Source organism: Tinamus guttatus, unplaced genomic scaffold, assembly GCF_059628265.1.
Source record: "Tinamus guttatus ecotype Peru unplaced genomic scaffold, ASM5962826v1 Tinamus_guttatus_pri_ptg000207l, whole genome shotgun sequence".
NCBI lineage: Eukaryota > Metazoa > Chordata > Aves > Tinamiformes > Tinamidae > Tinamus > Tinamus guttatus.
Window position 1 is genome coordinate 409,369 of NW_028288741.1, and position 19,398 is coordinate 428,766.

Here is a 19,398-nt window from a genome sequence, read left to right on the forward strand (position 1 = left end):
TGGGCACAAAAATGATCCCCCTTTCCTTTCATTTCAGTGCATTTTTCCATTTTTTGTGGGCTTTTTTTCCATGAGCAATCAAGTCCGCTTTGAGACACCGCCATTGGTTCTGCTCAAAGCATTCATCGTGGTTTTGATTTTGATTATTTTTTTTTCTGAATCTCCTTGGTTTTGAGTTGTTTTGGTCTTCTTGTGTGTGTTTTGTTGGCTGTATCCATCTCTCTCTTTGTTGTCAGCGCGTTTTCCGTGTTCAATCATTTCATTTCAGAAGCAGGCACACCTCTGAAGGTAAGTGAAGCTTACACCAACGCTACTCGGTTTGAAATGGCATGTAGAAATGTGCTCGGCTGTGCACCAGGGTGTCTGCCTCAGGGAGGGCAAGGGAAAAGCCACGCAAGGCAAGCACGCCCTTGATCCCTAGGGAGAAAACGGGAGCTCAAGTAAGGAGCATAGGTCAGTTCCAGGGAGTTCAGACCTTTTTAATAAATACTTGGCCGTTTGCATTAATGCATTTTCACGTGTGCAATTAAACAGCAAAAATGGGGGAAAAGCGTGGCCGGAGGTGGCTGTTGCTTCCGATTTATTTCTGGGGGCTCGTTTGAAAGGCGACCGAATCCTTACAGAGCGACGGCCCTTTCGGATGCGAGGGCTCAGGGACGTGTCGGTGCCCCGCCAGCTCTCCGCTCCCAGTCCAGGTCTTCCTTCCCAGGAAAGGCAAACTTGGACTATGCACACTCTGTGCATCCTGTATCACGGGGGTGTTTTCATTCAAACTGCAGGGAACGTCTGCATCCGACCTTTTGGCTGCCCGTTTAATTGCCTAAACAATGCTAACCGTGTGCAAATAAATTTGATCTTGCTCGTGCTTTCCTAAAGGGGTGAGGGTTAAGCGTGAGCTGCTCTGAACATGAAGACCCCGAGGGTGACACAAATGCTGAGCCCGGCTTTGGGTCTTCCGTAGACTTTTCTGCCTGACAACGCTGGGATTTCTTGATAGAGAAGTAACAGAGCAGCAGCTCACCTGTTAGGTAGGGCATCTGCTCCTCTAGAGTTAACCCAACTGCTTAAAATGCAGTGGGACTTTCCAGTCCGTCGGTAGCAGGTAACATGGGCTCTGTGTTTGGCTTAAGATCAGTCTCATTTTGAAGCCTGTGTGACTCCAGTGAACAAAGGTGACTCGGGCTGAAATGTGACTCCCCCCAAAAAAGGAAAAAGCATTTATGTGCACTTAATAATCTTGCATTCTTCTCGTTTGAACACCGGAACGTGGTAGAATTAGCTGAGCGAATAGCGCATTATTTCACAAGTAGCGGTGTTGATTTTAAAGTGCTGCTCAGTGCAACACAGCCGGGTGGTTGACACAGAAACCTGCCCTGCCTTCATCCCCTGGAGATTAAAGGAAATGGGAGCCGCACTGGTGCCGTTTAAGAGATGGGAGATCTGCTGTTGGCTTCCGAGGCAGCAGAATCAGACCCGTTATTCTGGGGGAGGCCGCAAGGTGGTTAATGGCCCTAGATGCGGTAGAGGCTTTTGCTTTCCAAACTGATTGCTGACCTTGCAGGAGGATTTGCTGTGACAACGGTGAATAGGAGGAGATCCCCCTGCAGAAACCAAGGTTAGCAAAAACAAACGGTCTCAAAGGGCCTTGCGGGGGCTTTGGGATTTCAGGCTACAGCAGTAATAGTGCATTGTAAAAGTAGACCCTGTCCCCATCTCCGGGGGTGCCTTGCCAGGGCTTGACGGGCAATGAGGACGCATTAACTAACACCACCCAACTAATCCATCCTGCATTCCTAAGGCTCTGATCTTTTTGCACCTTCATCTACCACCCCTGGCGCGCTGGCGGTGACATGAGTTTCTCCGGCCGCTCAGAGTGTACAAGGACTAAGGACATGGTAGGCGGGAAGCCCGCGAAACGCTGCGGCGCCAGCCAAGCGCTCACTCCCGGACACGGCCGCGCTCGCCCGCCCGGATGCCCCAGCCTCTTCCAAGCGCCCAGCCGCTGTCACGAAAGCCAATTTTAGCGGAAGAAGGAAACCACTAACCAGCTCTGTTTAAACAGCACCATGCCACAAACCGGTGCAAAGTGGGAAGTTGAAAGTTAATGGCTCTCCATCTTCATCATTGGCTCTTCTTTTATTACTATTATCATTATTTTTTAATTTTTTTAAACCCTTCTCAATAGCTTCACTTAGAGATGCCATTGTTTGAGCTGCTGTTTTTCTCACCTTTGTTTGCAAAGCCCATGTAGTTTTCCATGCGCTTGGTTAAAGAGAGAAAGGAAAAAGCAAGGCTTCTTTGCAAAAGTTGGCAAATGCTGGCAGCCCCGTGATGAGCAAAGGCGTACTCTTACAAAGCACTGTTGCAAAGGATGGACGGCCAAACATTTTAGCAAGGAAATGGATTTCAATTTCAACTGCCAGGGGTTATTATAACTAACAGTAAGTAAAGCCATTCATTTTAAGACTATGGAAATGACACTGACAGTGCCTGTCTTTTGAAGCATGACCATTACAGCTGTAGACTTGCCTAAATTTCCAGGCTTTCTGTCTTGATTTGTGTTGCACTCTGAACATGTTTTACAATGGCATTGGAAAAAGTTTTAAATGTGTTTTTTTTTCTTTTTAATAAAAATGTAGTCTCTTTAATATTGTGCGTAAAATAATTTTCTGTCTAAAATGTCAATATAATTTTTTAACCTGAAATAAACCATGTAACAAATTCATGTATTCTGGGCAGTGGAAATTATTTCCGTTAACTCTCTTTTCTGCATATCATCAATTTGCTTTTTACTCATGTTTCTCCTACTGTCGCTGTAAGCTTACTTGTTGTTTTTTCTTTCCTTTTCTTCATGCTGTCGTTTAGAGCCCTACAGAGAGACAAGTATGGGAGTAAAGCTAAACATTGCATATCAAATGTAATTTTTTTTAGTTCACTTTTATTGCATCACATATAGATGATGTAGTTAATAAAGGAAATTCATCTCACAGTTTTGAAATCCAAAGAATAAGAAGCATATGGATATACATATGTATATATACGTGTATGTGTGTGTACGTATATATATATGTATGTGTACATATATATATATATAGATATAGTTAAGATTAGATGATTCTTTCTTTGTTTATTTCTTGTTTTTTTGGCATCGTTTTCCCAAAGTAGTTTCTCGTATAACTGTGCGTGTGAGTTTAAATCGTTTTTAAAGTTGGCATTTTTATTTGCAAGGTCATAGCATTTTTTATGGCATATTTCATTACTGAAACCCTCTGTTTTCAAGTGCAGTGCATCTGTTTTTTTGTTTGTTTGTTCGTTTTTGGTTTTGTTTCATTTTTTTACCTACCTACCGGCCTCCTTTTCTATGCATTGGCAGCAGAACTAGCGCCCAGTGCTCCAATGCATGTTGCTCAACACGACCATCAAACAGAGCCTGTTGTACCCATCACTCATTGCATCCAGCCCTCTGAAAAAAACCTCACTTTTCATTTATCCTCCCAACATTGTGGCTCCTCTGGAGACCTTCCGCCGTGAAAATAAACGGCTTTGCTCTATATCTGTGATGGCAACTTGACATTACACAAGGCTTCCTTGCTTGTTTGGGAACCCGTGACACTGCCAGCGCTCCCTAAGCATCCAAAAGCCAAAATGCAGAAGACATTTCCAGGGCGTTGTGCTCAAAATGAGAGCAAAGTCGTCCAGGCGCAGACGTGCTGCAAGACTGCATTGCAGATATAGACCGAATACGGTATTTTCGAAGGCGTGCTAGCAACATACCAAGCATTCTCCCCGCTTGATATGAGCAACCGTCAATCTTAAATTGTCAGCTAAGGGCTCTTCCGAGCCACCACGGCACAAGCATGGAGCTGCTTGTGTTTTTGTGCAGCCCTGGAAGTCCTTAGCTGAGAATTGGAGAATTTCATGCATTCTCATGTTCGTGCTCATTCTTAGGAGGCCAGTAATCCAAAAGACCAAAAAAAAAAAAAAAGGAAGCAAGCATGGTGGTTTCACCTTCCTGAGGCCTGATTTTCTCCTCCTCACGCACTTATGCGGCGCTGCATTCAAAGCATTTCTCCACGGTCTCGTGAGTGAGTGACGAGTCAAGCTCCAGGTTGACACCAACTGTGCCAATCTGCCCATGGACATGCGAGCAGGCAGTTCAATGTAGCAGCCAAGCCCATTTGTTGCTAAAGTCCAAAGGTCTCATTTCTGTGGCTGTAGGTGTATATATTCCTTGTGCGAGCGTTTGCCAAAGGGGCACCCGAGATGGGAAGGAGCAAACCAAGAAGTGCCACGCTCGGCACAGCCCCAGCATCTGCCCTTACCATTGCACTTAATAGTATTTGCCATACCTTCCACTGAACCTCGTGCTTTAATGCCCCCAGTGAAAAGGAAGCTATTTTTAAAGCCTGGAGCAAAGCCAGGCCACCTTGTATCAGCCATCTCCAGCACTGGGTGTGTGACAAAATTTCCCCCCGGCCAGTGTCGAGCTGGTAATTTTGGCCATGTGCTCGTGCGGCACAAAGTGTAGCTCCAAAAAGGCACCTTGTGCCTCCATCTGTTGCAAGGATACTTGAGCCGATCCCCATATTTTCCCTTTGGAGCTTACGCCCATCATCTGGTGGACTCCAAAGCAAAAAGGGTGAGCTTCCAAACAAGTAAGGATGCAATCCCCCAAATGCAGCAGCGGGAGCGATTAATCCGTTCTGCAAAGGCTGTTCCTCAGCTGGGATGGATTGTCCGAGCCCCGGGACTGCAGGCGGGACAATTTGGACCAGCTCAGGTTCAGCACTTTCACACCTCCCCAAGGAATATATAGCACCACTGCCACGAGGCTTTGGAAGGAAAACCCGGGGCGAGGAGGCCTTCCTCCTCCTCCTCCTCCTCACCAGCCGTTGCCAGCACTTGGTGGCGGGTTTCCATCCCGACCCCGACCCGCCGCGAGCCGGAGCGCCAGGCGGGGGGTTCGGAGCGTGCCGGTGCCGCGTGAGTGTCCCGTGTGTACAAGTCACCCTCTCTTGTGTGATGTTTTTCAGAGGGGCTTCTGAACAATGCCAGGGATACAAGTGTCACGGATACTCTACCACTGAATGGTAATCACGGCAACAGCTACAGCATCGCCAGCGGCGAGTACCTGAGCAACTGCGTGCAAATCATTGACCGCGGGTACAACCACACCGAGAACGCCCTCGAGAAGAAGATCCTGAAGGAACTCACCTCCAACTACATCCCCTCCTACCTGAACAACCACGAGCGCTCCAGCGAACAGAGCCGCAACCTGATGAACAAGCTCGTCAACAGCGTGGGCGGCGAGGACGACGCCATCGTGCTGGACGACGCCACCTCCTTCACCCATGAGGAGGGCCTGGGCCTGGAGCTCATCCACGAGGAGTCGGACGCACCGCTGCTGCCGCCCCGCGTGTACGCGGCGGAAAACCACCAGCCCCACCTGTACGCCCGGCGGCGCATCCCGCAGGACAACAGCGAGAGCTTTTTCCCCTTGCTGACCAACGAGCACACGGACGAGCTGCAGTCGCCCAACAGGGATTCTCTCTACACCAGTATGCCCGCCCTGGCCGGCATGCCCGTGACAGAAAGCGTCACCGCCAGCACCCAGACCGACCCGCCGGCGGCCAAGAGCGGTGACGCTGATGACGTTTACTACAAAAGCATGCCAAACCTGGGCTCCAGGAACCACGTCCAGCAGCTCCACACGTACTACCAGCTGGGGCGAGGCAGCAGCGACGGTTTTATAGTCCCGCCAAGCAAAGACGGGACGCCCCCGGACGGCGCCACCAAGGGACCCGCTCACTTGGTCACCAGCCTATAGAGGATGAAGCGGCGGCCGGCGGCAGGAAGATCCCCCCGCTCCGGAGCGCTCCGCTTCGGAGCCGAGGCGAGCCGTGGGCGGCGCGCGCATGCGCTCCGCAGGCTCCAACGCCGATTCCCAAGCAAGCGAAACTCTCGGACCTTTTTTACCGGAATTTTTAGGCCAGCCCGAAGAGACGAGTAACTGATGATCCCCAACCCGCCCCCTCCAAACCCCCATCCCGACCCCTCTTTTTTTTTCCCCCCCTTCCCCCCCTTCCTCCCTGCAGACAGACAGACAGACTTCATTATGTTAATGAGAGCGCTATGACGGATAACGGCACACTTCGCGGCCTTCTCAACTTAACGCTGTGTTTGTTTTAAAAAAAAGAAAAAAAAAAAGAAAAAAAAATCCTTGATGCTGTGTTGCTCTTAATAACGAGGACCTGATTTAAAAAAAAAAAAAAAAGGCCAAAAAATCGGGAGCCCAACGCCCGCCCCCCGCAAACGCAGCAGGTCGCGCGGCGGGTGGGCGGCCAGCGAGCATCGCGCCGCGCCGGAAGAGGGAATCCTAGGGGTTATGTGCTGACTGGGTATTTTCTGTTTTGCTGTATTAACTGATGATTAAAAAAGAAAAAAAAAAAAAAACTAATGGCAGAAAAAAAGGCTGAAAAAAAATAAATAAATAAGCCGGACGGTTTCTATGTAATGTACAGATACTAGCATTGCACATATAGTCTGCTTTCTGTTCCTCCAGAACTTGCGTCCCTGTTAATGTAGTGGAAAAAAAAAAAAGAAAAAAAAAAAAAGAACTTTTTCTGTTGTGTTGGTCTTGTAAGTTTGTCTACCGGTAGGAGCAAGGTTTTTTTTCGTAACTCTTTTTTTTTAAATTATTTTATTCTCTATTTTTTATTTGCTTGTTTGCCTCTTCCCCTGCCCTTCCCTCTTCCTTCTGTCCCAGTAAACAGTCTCAGTGGGCTAAAAAGAAAATGAAGGAAAGCTATTTACAAAACCAAAAAGGCTGTTGCTTCCTAGAGGCCGTTTTTAGCAGTGCGATCGCAGCGGGTTTTCGCAGAGTCCTTTACCTCGGCGCGTCCCTCCCTCCCAGCGGACCCTTGGCAGACTCGAGCGAGGGGCAGGTTTCGTATTGGCAGTCGCAGGGCCGGGCAGCGGCGCCGTGGGCTGCACGGGTTCCCTTGCCCGCTCCCTCTCGTCGTCGGCGCGAAGCCCCTGGCTGCCTTCACGGCTCGGGCCGGGGGCCAGGACTGGGCCCGCGTGCTGCTGTGGTTGAGAAGAACATGGTTCGACTTGTAGTGAGCTGGAAAAAGAAAAAAAAGAATTTTGCAGTGATTCAGGAGAAAAAAAATAGTAGTCTTCTGTTTGTTATTTTCCTAACAGGAAACTTATTTATTTGACAGGTTTTTAAGTAACACAGGCTTTTCCAGAGGTAAGGTAGCAGCATGGATTATAATTGCTTTTCTTTTTTTTTTTTTTCCTTTTTTAATTTATGATCCATTTTGTACGGTCCCCAAAAGTCGGATGATCTCCTTTACTAATATTTGTTGTAAAAGTGCCGCTTGTTTGCCAACCAATAAACGATTGATGACAATTTAGCAGATACCGTATGTATGTGCCGCACCACGCATCCCTCTCTCTCCCTGTTCCTCCCCCCATTGCTATCCTCGGGATAAGTTTCCACTCCTTCAGTGCACAGGGCGAGCAATGCCAAAGGAAGGAGGCAGTTTAAGCACAACTGTGAACGTGTGGCTGTGGCTGGCTGGAGGTGGCAGTGTAGCTGTGCTCCATTAGGAGCCAGAACATCAGTGGTGGACCTTGTTCTGCAGGTTATTCCGGGTCTAGTGTGTGTCTTCGGTATGAACTAGCTTGGGACAGCGGGTGATTCAAGTAGGGTATTTCTCATGCTGCATCTTTTTATCATTATAGTCCCTTGTGGGTTTTGCTTTGTTTTGTTTTTGTTTATTTGCTTGCACTTTTAATTCTTCTGGGATTAAAAAACTGCTGGTAGTACATCCAAGAGTAGAGTTCTCAGTAGGCCTCCTCGGTTGTTGCTGTCTCTTGCGTTCTTGCAGGGGGCATCCCAAAAGCTGAAGGAGGCCTCACCTGCAGTGGCCTCTTTAGCAACCCCATAGTCCTTCCAGAGACACTGCTCTGGACACAGTAGCTGATGCCCCCCCAGCTCTGTCACATCTCCTTTGTTTGTGTGGCCAAGCCACATTGTCCTCCCACCCACTTCCCAAAGTGCGCGTGAGCCGGTAGGTAACTTTCCCACAGGCTTAATATAGAAAAAAAACAATGAAATAAACGAGATTAACAGCAAAAAGAAAAAAAAAAAGTTGTTTCTGAACACACTTGTAGCCAGTGTCAAAGCAACTTAGCTGTGCAATTTGTGCAAGGTCTTCTAGGCCTTGGTCCTTGAAGGTCTTATCTTACCTTCCCGTAAAGTGGGGGCAAAGCTCCCACAAAGCTCAACGAAAGGCAGGTAAAAGGCTTCGAGTAGGCAGGTAATGTCTCTGTTCGAAGATGTTTTCGCAGTGCTGGAGATGAAATGAGCTTGGTTTGGTGGTGTAGGCACAGCCTTGTGTGAGGTTGTCCCAGGAGGTCCTCCCACGAGGCCGCTGGGCCGTTCGCGTGAGGGGATGTGAACAAGGTAAGGGGACAAGAAGGGCAAAAAGCCATGAAGAGTGACAGTTTCGTGGCAGACGCTGTGTTTCGAGTTGCCCGAGTAGTTTCTGTAGCCAGGAGTTCAGCCCAAAAGACATTTGGGAGGAAACCTGCTCAAGTGATGGCTTAAGCTGTGCCTGGAGCCAGCACAGAGGAAGCGTTTCCCATCAGTAGCTCCTCCAGGGAAGCCCTTGGCTCTGTAGGATGGGGCCATCCATCCATCGCTGTCGTGGTCTCCGTCCTGAGACCACTCCTCTGATGTCTTAACTTGCTGCCTCCCAGTTCAGTGATTTTTTAGTGCCAGCTGCAAGTGAGATGAGTGGTGCCTGGTAGAAATGCACAAAGTTGTGGTTTCAGATCTCCCATGGCTGTTATCTCTGAGCACATAGGTCAGGTGGAAGCTGCCAGTGCCTTGAAATGCATGGAGCTGTATTTTGGAGAAAATGTCTGCTACTGCAGGAGTCTCCTGCAATATTATTTTTCCAGGGATATGGCAAGATCAAACTCTTGGAGAGGGTGAAATCCCCCACAGCAAATATTTTCATGGCAAAATAGGAAGTGGACAAGCCACATAGCATTCACCTGTGTTCCTGAACCTCTGCAAGAACAAACTGGTGGTGGACTTGCTGTGGGAGTGACTGTGTCCTGCAGAAAATTTGTGACCTCCTACAGTCCATGTGGTCATAGATACTGTTAATTACATTAATCCAAAAATGCTTTAAGACCGTGATTTAGGCATTTTTTAGAGGAAGGTGAACGAGGAGAAGAAGAAGTACGAAGGAGATTATTTTTTGGCATTTTTCCCCTTAAAAACAGGATTGTGTTGTGTCAGGTAGTTGAGTATGGGCATGTTGAAGGCTTCTGCTTGTTGATAACTAGCTCAGTAGATGCATGGCTTGCAATGCAGTGGTGGCTTCTGTGCAGACTACAGCAATTGAAATTTGAATCCTTGGATCCTTGGAGCCTAGAGTTTTCCTAGAGCATGACGGAGACCTACCACACTCCTGGGGCAGTTCTTGATGCTCGAGCAAAAGGAGGTAGAAGGGAGAAAGCAGCTCGTGTGGGGACACTCGCTGATCTCACGAAGGGGCAGCCACGACGGTGGTACTGAGTCCGGTTCTTTGCTAGATGCACGCAACTTTACAGGTTGGGTTGAGGGGTCACCATCCATGTCTCTTTCATTTGTAAAATTTAATTTAAAATGCGAAAGGCTTGCCTTTAGAGGAGTAAAATCAAAGTTTTATCTTTCAGCTGCAAAAGCATCCCATTCCCAATGAAAAACACACGGTTTCTACCAAAACAGCACTAGCCCAGGATAGACCTCTACCTTCTGAAGGTGAGGGCCCACTCGTTGGAGGAACAGGTTGTCGGTTGTCTTTGGAAAGAACTTCTTTTTATGTGGATATATAGCTTGAGAAGGCTCTTTTCAGAAAGTCTTGCCCAGGCTGGCAGTTACTGAAGTGAAGGCAGCATCAAGTGCAGTCCAAGCAGCAAGTTTTGGAGAGCCACCAAGCTGCTCTGGTACCAAGTAGGGGGCCGAAAAGCAGCAGTTAATGAAGGTGGTCTGTGGGCGTCAGGATTTAATAGCGTAGTCCTCAGGTTGCTCCTTACAGCCCAGCTGGAGGTGCCCGAGGTAACGTGACAGGAAACTACTTGGTATTTCCTGGCTATAACTGTAATTTCACAAGCTTATTAAGGGCCCTCATGCCCAATGGGGAGGGATGTGGTTGAGGGGACTCTTCTTCCCCACATTCACAGGCATTCTTGATTGGGCCAGTTTATAAAGAGCAGAAAATCCTGCTGACTTCCCTAATAAAAGGAGAGCTAATCTTTTTAAAGAACTGTCGTGGGAGGTCCTAAAAGCCCCACTTGGTCATCTGTCATCCCTTCTTCCATTTAAAAAAAGGGACAAGTTCATTATTTTCAACTATCTGCTGCATCCAGTGAGACTCTATGCAAGTTTTATTTAATAAATGTTTTAGAGTTTAAATAGCCTGTACTCATAAGCATGATATAACTGTCATGTAGTCGCAGGTTCTCCTCTAACAGACTTCAGCCCATCCTGCAGCACAAAACTGAAAGCAGATACAATCTTGGTGTCCTTCACTACCAATTCCAGAGCTCGGCTTTTCCTACAGGGCTTTGGTAGGGAGGTATCGAGCAAGCTCAATAATAAAATACCCGCCACTTGCCACTTTTTTGCATAACGAAATTTGAAAAGGAAAAGGATGGTCATGGTATGGAAGACCATTGAGGATGACCATACCATGTAGTGGTAGCAGGCCAGGATGGGGAGGAAAAGGTACTTCCAAGCTCTCCAGCCAATGTGCGTGGACCCTAAACCAAATAATAAGTCTTCCCACTCAAGAGAGAGTTGTGTTTCATGCTGAAATATCTGAGACAAACCAACATATCTAGAACTTGGAAATCTCCCTTTTCCAAAGGCAAAGAGCTCTTTTCAGATGCCTACTGTTTATCGTATACTGTACGGCAGCCACGTGGTGATATTCTTACCCAGCAAAATGCCAACAAAATAACTAACAGTTTCTTACTTGCTGTCTTTTTGATTTCCTCTTCCTCCATGTGTATTCTTTTCTTATATTTCTATTCCTTAAATGCTCTGTACAATCACATGTTAAAACCCAAGCTAAAACCTCAATAAAAAAATATCAGCAAACGCAGAGCAGTGAAGCAGTGCAGTTATTATGTGCTGGAGGCAAACATTTGATACTGTGACAGCGCTGCTTAAAACCCCATACCACAGCTTAAAACACACAAACATACCTGCAGAAACCTCCTCAACTGCTCTATGGGGACCGCCAAAATCACAGAGCTCAGGCCTGAAATCCAAGTCCTTTCTATGTCCAAAGACAAGAACCATCTGCTTCCGCTTTTGGGACTTTTAGAGTCCCATCCAAGTGACAAGAGTGATAACAGTGAGAACCTACAGCTTATCCTTATCCTCCTCCCTTCCCTTTTTTTGAGCTTTGGATTTTTTTTTTTTTTTTGGCCTTAAATCATAGAGTATTTCTGGCTTCTCGGTGGCGCTCTCCGTGCTGTTGTTCGCACCAGCTCTCTGTGTCTGCAGTGCTTCACACGTAGCTCCGCAGCTGCAGAGAAGTAAAGGAGAGTTACGCTGAGCTTTGCATGTGTGGATGACCCACCTAGGAATGCTGGTTGCCATCGACTGTGTGTTGTGTTACAACGGTGGAAAGGTTCTTTCCAGCAGTACGATGCTCTATGGGTAAATCTATGGGTTGCAGTAGATCTCGCTTGGTGGCACAGTTGCTGTGCGACAACAACTTCTTGGCTTCCCTGGCCAGGTCTTTCTAAACTACTCATTTCAGCATGCAAACAGTAAATCTACTGACATCTAAAGTGAATACAGATGCCAAGTGTATTTCCTTTCTCCATTAAGTTCATTAACCCAGCAAAGATCGAGAAGTCCTCCTGCATCACCATGATTTATTGCTACCAACCCCCTCTTGCCAACTGAGCCCTGGCATTTCTCTGCGTTACCACCCGGCTTTGCTGCTAGCAAAAGTGGATGCTAATCTTGTTTGGAGCCACTGTTGTGGGCACATAAGCGTGTAGGCAATAAATATAACAAGAGCTTCCGTATGTCCCCCCTTAAAACAAAACAGAACACACACAGGCTTTATGGTTTGCCATCACGCAGGTTTGTCCTACTTGCTTTTTCTACCTTGCTGCATGTGTGGCTGGGTGACATTTCTGCCGCATGCACAGAGTGGATGATAGAAGAGACTCTCCTGCAAATAAATCATTGAACACCGGCAATTTCCCTTTTTTTCCCAGGCTGAGTATTATCTTTGTCTTCTGTTGCTCTATAGAGTTTCAAAGCGACTGCACTGCTAATTGTGCTAACTGCTCAGGGATAAAAAATTAAACCTATTACTTTGAAAGGCTTGAGGACATCCCCGTAACTTGCCTAAGAGGAGTATTTTCAGCTCAATTAATAATTCACTTCAGCACTGGTAGCTCCACAGGATGTTCAAGCAGCTCTCCAAGAAGCCTTGCTTCTAATTTCCTGATACCGATCCTGAAATTACACGGGCTCCGAACCAAAAGGCACAAATGGAGAGGTCCTTTCAAAGGGATGCAAAGTGTCATGAACCTTGTTCTCCACTGCAGATAAAGGGAATTTTGTGTTTAGTAGCATGGAGTGCCCATGGTTTGAAGGGAAATATTTTCTACTGCCACAGCTTTAATGGTAGCCACCACCTTTGGCTGCACACCTGCTACCACTTTGCTGTGAAAACCTGGAAAAATCCAGTCTCCTGGTAGGGTTAATTTTGCCTTTTTCCTTCGAAATCTCACCACTGCTAAGTAAAAACCTCAGTTTTCAAAGTCAGTCTTTTGCGTGTTCGCACTCGAGGGAGGTTTTTCCATGGGGGGCTTCCAGTCATGCATATCCATCCTCTTTAATCATCAGTCAAGCTTGGGGAAGGAGCAGCAGCCCCTTCAGGTCTCGGGAATCTACTGAGCCTAAACTGGCCTTGCTTTTTAGGACCAGTACCATATTTGCAGTGCAGTTAGCTTTGTAAAGCTCAGAGCAAGTGTATTTGAGCCAGGAGTGCTCTTTCCTCAATCGTTTTTTCCCTATTTTTTGCAGGATAATGCATGCAAGGATCACTAGCATACCCAGGCTGGGGTCTGTTCCACAGGGTTGTTTTTCTCTTGCTTTGCGGCTGGCCTTCCTCACATGAGCATTAATCGGCAGCTAATCACTGAGGCTGAGCCAGGATATGAAAAAAAATCCCTCCGGCCAAATTGCAGACTAGGTGGCAATGTCCACAGCCAGCTCACGCTTGAGGATCCGACTTGCTTTTCTCTGGATGTGTAATATTGATTAATATTAATAGTATATTGGCAAATATTACTATTATATATTATTAAGAATATTGTTAATGGAAAAAGTTATCTTAGGCCATGCATGTATTCCTTTCACCTGCAATACCACCTGACTCCCCATTCCTAACCGCTGTGTCTAAAAGGAGGCATTTTCTTCTCAGGGCTGCAATTATTATAGAAACAGCTGTAAAGTAGAGCACTCAAAGGAAGTCTGTGAAGTACCCTTCAGATAATATCTGATATCAAAACAAATCTGTTTACTCTGCAGTGATTTATACTATTTATTAAAAGCGAAGAAGAAGAAAAAAAAAAGTTTGCTCAAACAGGCACTGCATTTGATTAGACTAATAAGTAAGTGCCACATCAGGCTTTCACTGGGATGGGTTTCTTAGTCCAGAAGGACACGGGCTATCAAAGGAGGTGCTTAAGTCATATTTCCATGAAGAAAAATGTTTTCAAGAGTCACAACTAGGAGTTATTGTGCCTTCTTGAGTCACTTGTCTTTGGGACTATCAGAGCAAGAAGTGGCTGAAAAGATCGAAGTTATCAGGGGTTTAGGGCAAAATCCAACCTAGAGCAAGAGCTAACCACCTCTGAAGTCCACCAAGGAGGGCTCAAAGTGGACAGATCTTAAGCAGGCCTCCACAAAGCTGACCTGAATTACATCTTGAGCATAAACTTGTCCATCCGCATCCCCAAACCCTCCTCTGAAGGGTGGAGGCACTTTCAGAGAGGACTTGTGTAGATGCCGGTGGTTCTTGGTTCTCCTTGTTCACCTGGGACTTGCCCAGAAGAGCTCATAGCAAAGTGTTTTGCTGCACAGGAGCTCATCCTTAGAGCAGCAGGCACCAGCAGCTGCTGTTGTCAGTCCCCACACCACAAGTGGCTTATGAGGGCACACAAACCACAAAAATCACATCCTACCCAATAGCTGGTTTGGTGGGCTTATTCTCACAGGCACTCTTTCACCTCCTCTTAGCAAGCCTTGGCTTTGGAGGCAAACGCAGACACCCAGTGCTGTGTTTGACGTGAAATACCCATAAAATACCGCCGGGGGCTGTAAGCAAGGTCTCCCTCAGCTCCCACATGGCGCGGGAGGGGAAGTGAAGTGCTGTCGCTGGGGGTTTACCTCATGTCCCTTGTTCTCTTTTTGCAGAAAGCGTCAGAGCGCCCAAGCAGGAGCCGGTCTTCCGAAGGGTCACGATGGAAGACAGTGTCATCTAGTGCGCGGAAAGGAGCACCCCGCGCGCCCAGGAGGCTGCACCTGGCTCCCCCGCACACCTGCTCCAAGTTAGGTTCCCCGTGCCTCGGTTTACCCATCCCGCAGCGAGATCATGCAACGGGATAGGCCAAGAGGCTTCACGGACTCATGTCAACAAAGCGCCTGGCAATCCTCATCTCCCCGCAAAGCAGACAGCTCGGCTCAGAACTGCTTCTAGAGAGGCCCTCTGCTCCACGCTGCCCCACCGCAGAGCCCAAATATAGGCCTGCTCCCTGGGAAGTTGGTTTGTTGGTTGTTTGGTTGCTTGCTTCCGATATATATATATATATATATATATTTTTAAAGATGAGCATAATGGACTCCACTTTTTAAAATTATGAGTGATTTTCATCTGCTACAAAATTTAGCTCTGCAATTCACAAGCACTTAAAGATATTGGAGGGTGCTCCAAACCCTCCCTGAACTCCTAACTCTATGAAAAGGTTTTCAAAACAGTTTGCATAAGGAAGACACCGCCACATCCAGGTCACTCTTGTAAATATAGGCCTTTCCATTAATCATCGAAGGAAGAAAGGGATTAAGAAAGATCCCTTATTCCGAATGAAGCTGAACTTTCTACCAGAGGACTTTAGAGCAAGACTGTCACTTGTAAATAGCACATCTAACAGCAACTTCTCTCAGTGAAAAGAAAAAAAGCTTCGGAGGAAAATCCCCTCAGATTTTATTGTAATATGTAAATAAAGATATTTTTTGGAAAAAAAAAAAAGAGCCTTAGTATCCTGAAGATAATGGTTCTCTATCAGCTCATTTGGGGATAAATATAGCAGAACCTCTGATGTGGACCTTCAGCGGGCGCGTTGAGTTCAACGACTCACGTTCACGTCACTGGTTTTGTAGCCAAGCTTCACCGCAGTGATGTTCAGCCAGCCTGCAGCAGTCACCTCGGACTATGGAAGTGTCTTCTAAACAAGGACTGACTCATCCAGCAGAGGACTCCGTGGATATTTCATTTCTTTTACCGGGGGGACTTGCTGGGCTGATGGGCTCAGCTGGTGTAAATAACCCATGGAGCTGCATTGCGGGAGGATCCAGACTGTTGGGTGCAGGTGTGGGGGCAGGATGGGCAGAAATCACTGATGGAAGGAAAGCATTTCCATCAGTGCAGTTCTCCCATGGCTTAAAAAAAAAAGAAGAAAAAAGAAAAAAATGGAAAAAAAATCCTCAGTCCCTGAGGGCCTGTTCATGGTATTTGCCCAACTGTTTGGTTGGGTAAATGGAGGCACATGTAGACATCTGTGTCAGTGCCAGCCAGGGTCTGTACGTGCAGCCCTCCCATGTGTGTGTGCGAGGACCACAACACCCCTGTGAGCCCTCCTGTGTCTGCGTGGGAGTGGGTGAGCCAGCGTGGGTGCCCCTCTCCACACAGCCGCGTCCGGGAGAGAAACAAGAGAGGGGCTGGATGTGTGCGTCGTGCTCACCCCTACACGGAGTCACACAGCACAGGGAATCAGGCACCAGGCTTGAAGAAAGGAAGAAGGAAAAGCAAAGCAAAGTGAAGAGAAAGGAAAGGAAAAGAAAAGGAAAGAGAAAAGAAAAGAAAAGAAAAGAAAAGAAAAGAAAAGAAAAGAAAAGAAAAGAAAAGAAAAGAGAAAAGAAAAGAAAAGAAAAGAAAAGAAAAGAAAAGAAAAGAAAAGAAAAGAAAAGAAAAGAAAAGAAAAGAAAAGAAAAGAAAAGAAAAAAGATGTATAAAAATGACCTAGAATAACTTTTTCTAGACATAAAAGTATCTCTTTGGTCTGGCATTTTGGAATGAATCAGGGCTAACATGTGAGTGCCATTAAAAGGCCAGATGGCATGACATGAGACAACCATTTCTAGATACAGTAGGTACAGAGACACCTTTTGCACATATTAGGCATAATACTGGGGGCAAAAAGACCCATACACTTGCGGGGAAATGACAGTGGGTAATCAATGCAAATTGGAAACTGCCTCAAAGCACTCGGAGCTTTTGGCATCTGGAGTGGTAGTTCGCCTGCAGTGGGCTGACATGAACTGCAGGGATCACATTTTCCTCCTGACTACTTGAATACCTCCTCTTTCATCCATCTCGGTGGGAAAACTGTTGCCATTAACACTTAACAACCACCACTGCCAAGCTTATTTATTTATTTATTAAACCTGGGGGCTGTCAGTGGAAACGCTAGATCGCAGGAAAGCAGAATTTCCCTGTTTATTTTTTTTCCATTAGAGCCCTCACTGTTTGTTTGTCTCCCTCGACAATCCTATCACAGTGCACCTTAAACCTTTGCCATTATGTCTAGAAGAGTTATTCTTTTGAGGCTTTTACAACTTGTTTGATGTCTCTTGCTTCAACCTCAAAGAGTCTGACCCCTGGTAACTAACAGTGACTGTTGTAAAGATGAGGCAAAATCCACCGAGCCCTAATAAAAGATGATGACTCTTGTGCACTGCCTTTGTATTGATTGCACACAGGTTACGCGTTGAGGTTGCTGCATTGAGCGAGCGCTCTTTTGAGGAGATCCCCCCCCTCATCCTTACGTGGCTTTAGCAATCATAAGCACCCCAGCAGCTCACGTTGGCTCACATGGGCGTGCTAAGCAAATGGGACTGTGGGACATGGTAGAGCACGTCCAAAAAGGGCCCTGGGACTCGCCTGCCGTTTCCACCCAGCCAATCCCAATGCTTAGGTGCTGCCATTGCATCAGCAACCTGCGTCGCGGGGCGGCTAGAGATCTGGCAGTAGTGGCTGGAGCCACTTTTTCCATGCGAATTTTGTGTTTTTTCTGGCCCTTCTTCAATGATGTGAGGACACCACATACATATATATATATATACACACACACATATTTATACATACATGCCCGTATTGCTGTTGCTGTGGTTTGCCTCTTGCAGCTATTAGCCTCTATGAATGTGCTGGAGGGCGACCGGTGCGTTCCACCTAGCTGGCAGAGCAGCCTTTGGATAATAAAGACGCCCAGCCAATGCTGAACTGATCCAGGATTTTAATTGGCAAAGACTGTGTATCCCATTACTAAATCCCTGAGCCACACATTTCCCCAGGGCAGAATTTTTATTTAATCCAGCCCTAAGTCAATAGTGATTTACGTTTCACTTACTTACTTTACATATCTTAACTGAACTTCCATATTCCTCAGGCATGGAATGAATCTTAATACATTGTAATTACTGTACTCCTATTGATGAAATGGTATGAAAAGCTATCACAGAGAGCATTAATAAAATGTACATTATGAAAAAGAATTCAGTATTGTCTGAAATTAATAATGCACTAGATTTTCTCATACACATCTACTCATTACAGACCTGCCCTTGAGTTTTCTATTAAAATGACTTATTCAAACTGTTTGTACAGTTGTGTTCAGTGTGTAGCTATCTACTGTAGGTTTGCATCCCAGTTAGATGTACCACATGAGGATTTATTAATCTGTTATGTCTTTCAGGGATTGATTTTAGTGACATTATAATATGCTGGTATGACTAAAATGAACTGATTGATTCATGCGTATGGATTAGTTGGCCCAAGACTTTGAGGCTAGGTAGGTTTATCATGCACTGTAAAGATAGAATTCATCACTGTACTATTTACAAGAGACTGAACTGGCTGCATCTCAATAACTGAAGAGATCTTCAGTGTTTTATTTATGTATAAATGTTTACTTAATCAGCCACCAATTTTGTTTAGCAGAATTTGTTAGCAAACGGAAATCGTAAACACTAACGTGTCTTCTATTTTAAAATTTATAGGCTTTCATCTATAGCGAAATTCAAGATTTCCAAAAAGTGTCTTTGTCTTCTGGCAGTCAACAAGCTCTCTCATATATGCTTTCTGGTAATTGCAATTAGTAGCTGCTACACTTCACATAAAAAAACTCCACCCGAATAAGAGGAGATCTGAGTGGTAGTGTGTCCTAGTCAACATAAATAAACCAATATTTAAAAACATTGCTGCAGGTGCCAGACGGCTGGCTTTGCCATTGTAGGAGCATTATATAGGACCCAGAGATTTGCAAACACAAACGTGATGTGCAGAACACACACAGCATTTGGAAAGGACCGTGGCAACCATGGAGACCTGGAACCATCCAAAGTTTAGGTTGTAGCTTAGGACTTTGCTGTGCTGGGCATGTGTGCAGCAAAGTGAGCACCCGATATCAACCAACTCCAGATAAAACCAAGTCAATACAAACCTGAAGCAAAGCATATTGGCAGGAATGATTCACCGTGTTCATCTGTATCTTGATTGCATGGTGCATATCCCCTATGACAACTCAAGGAGAGCTTTGCTGATAAAGGCATCTGCTCGAGGTGCCCCAGAGCCTGACGGGTAACCAAGGTATGATGTGGTTTTAAGGGGAAAACACCCAGAGAAGGTGTAATTCTAGGCTATCAATCAATAGTACGTATTTGCTTTGAATTGTCTTACGTGCTGACCACTCTGAACCTCCAAACAATCCAAGAATACAGTGACTAAGAGGAACTGTTAAGTCAAATGAAGAGTTTCCTTGTAGGAGTCGTTTAGAACTTTCTTTTGTGCAGAGATGCATAATAAATTATATGCTAGAGACATATAAAATAATAAGTAGCGTCCAGAGATGGGGAACTGAGCGTTCCAGTTCACCTTAGATAATGTAGCAAGTGGCGCTATGCAGTGAAACGAAGAGGTGACAGTCTTAAACATACCTAAGGGCAACGCTCTGCTGCACAGCACATGATTAACCCGTGGCGTCCCCTGACCCAAAACACCAACAAGACCAAGCGCAGCGATGTTC

At 46.2% G+C, this 19,398-nt stretch overlaps 1 protein-coding gene across 7 annotated transcripts in view; it reads left to right on the top strand.

Annotated features, from left to right (window-relative positions):
* Positions 1 to 6,022, top strand: part of ADGRL3 (adhesion G protein-coupled receptor L3) — a 157,648-nt gene extending 151,626 nt beyond the window's left edge. For 4 of the 7 annotated variants that reach the window (XM_088524136.1, XM_088524140.1, XM_088524137.1 and 1 more), the window contains one exon: positions 5,034 to 6,022. In XM_088524136.1, coding sequence (XP_088380262.1) covers positions 5,034 to 5,827 — 794 coding nt within the window. In that variant the 3' untranslated portion in view covers positions 5,828 to 6,022. Of the gene's footprint in view, positions 1 to 2,865; positions 2,918 to 5,033 lie in introns of all 7 variants that reach the window. The other 3 variants (XM_088524134.1, XM_088524135.1, XM_088524138.1) reach the window with 2 other exon arrangements.
* The last annotated feature ends 13,376 nt before the right edge of the window (positions 6,023 to 19,398 follow it).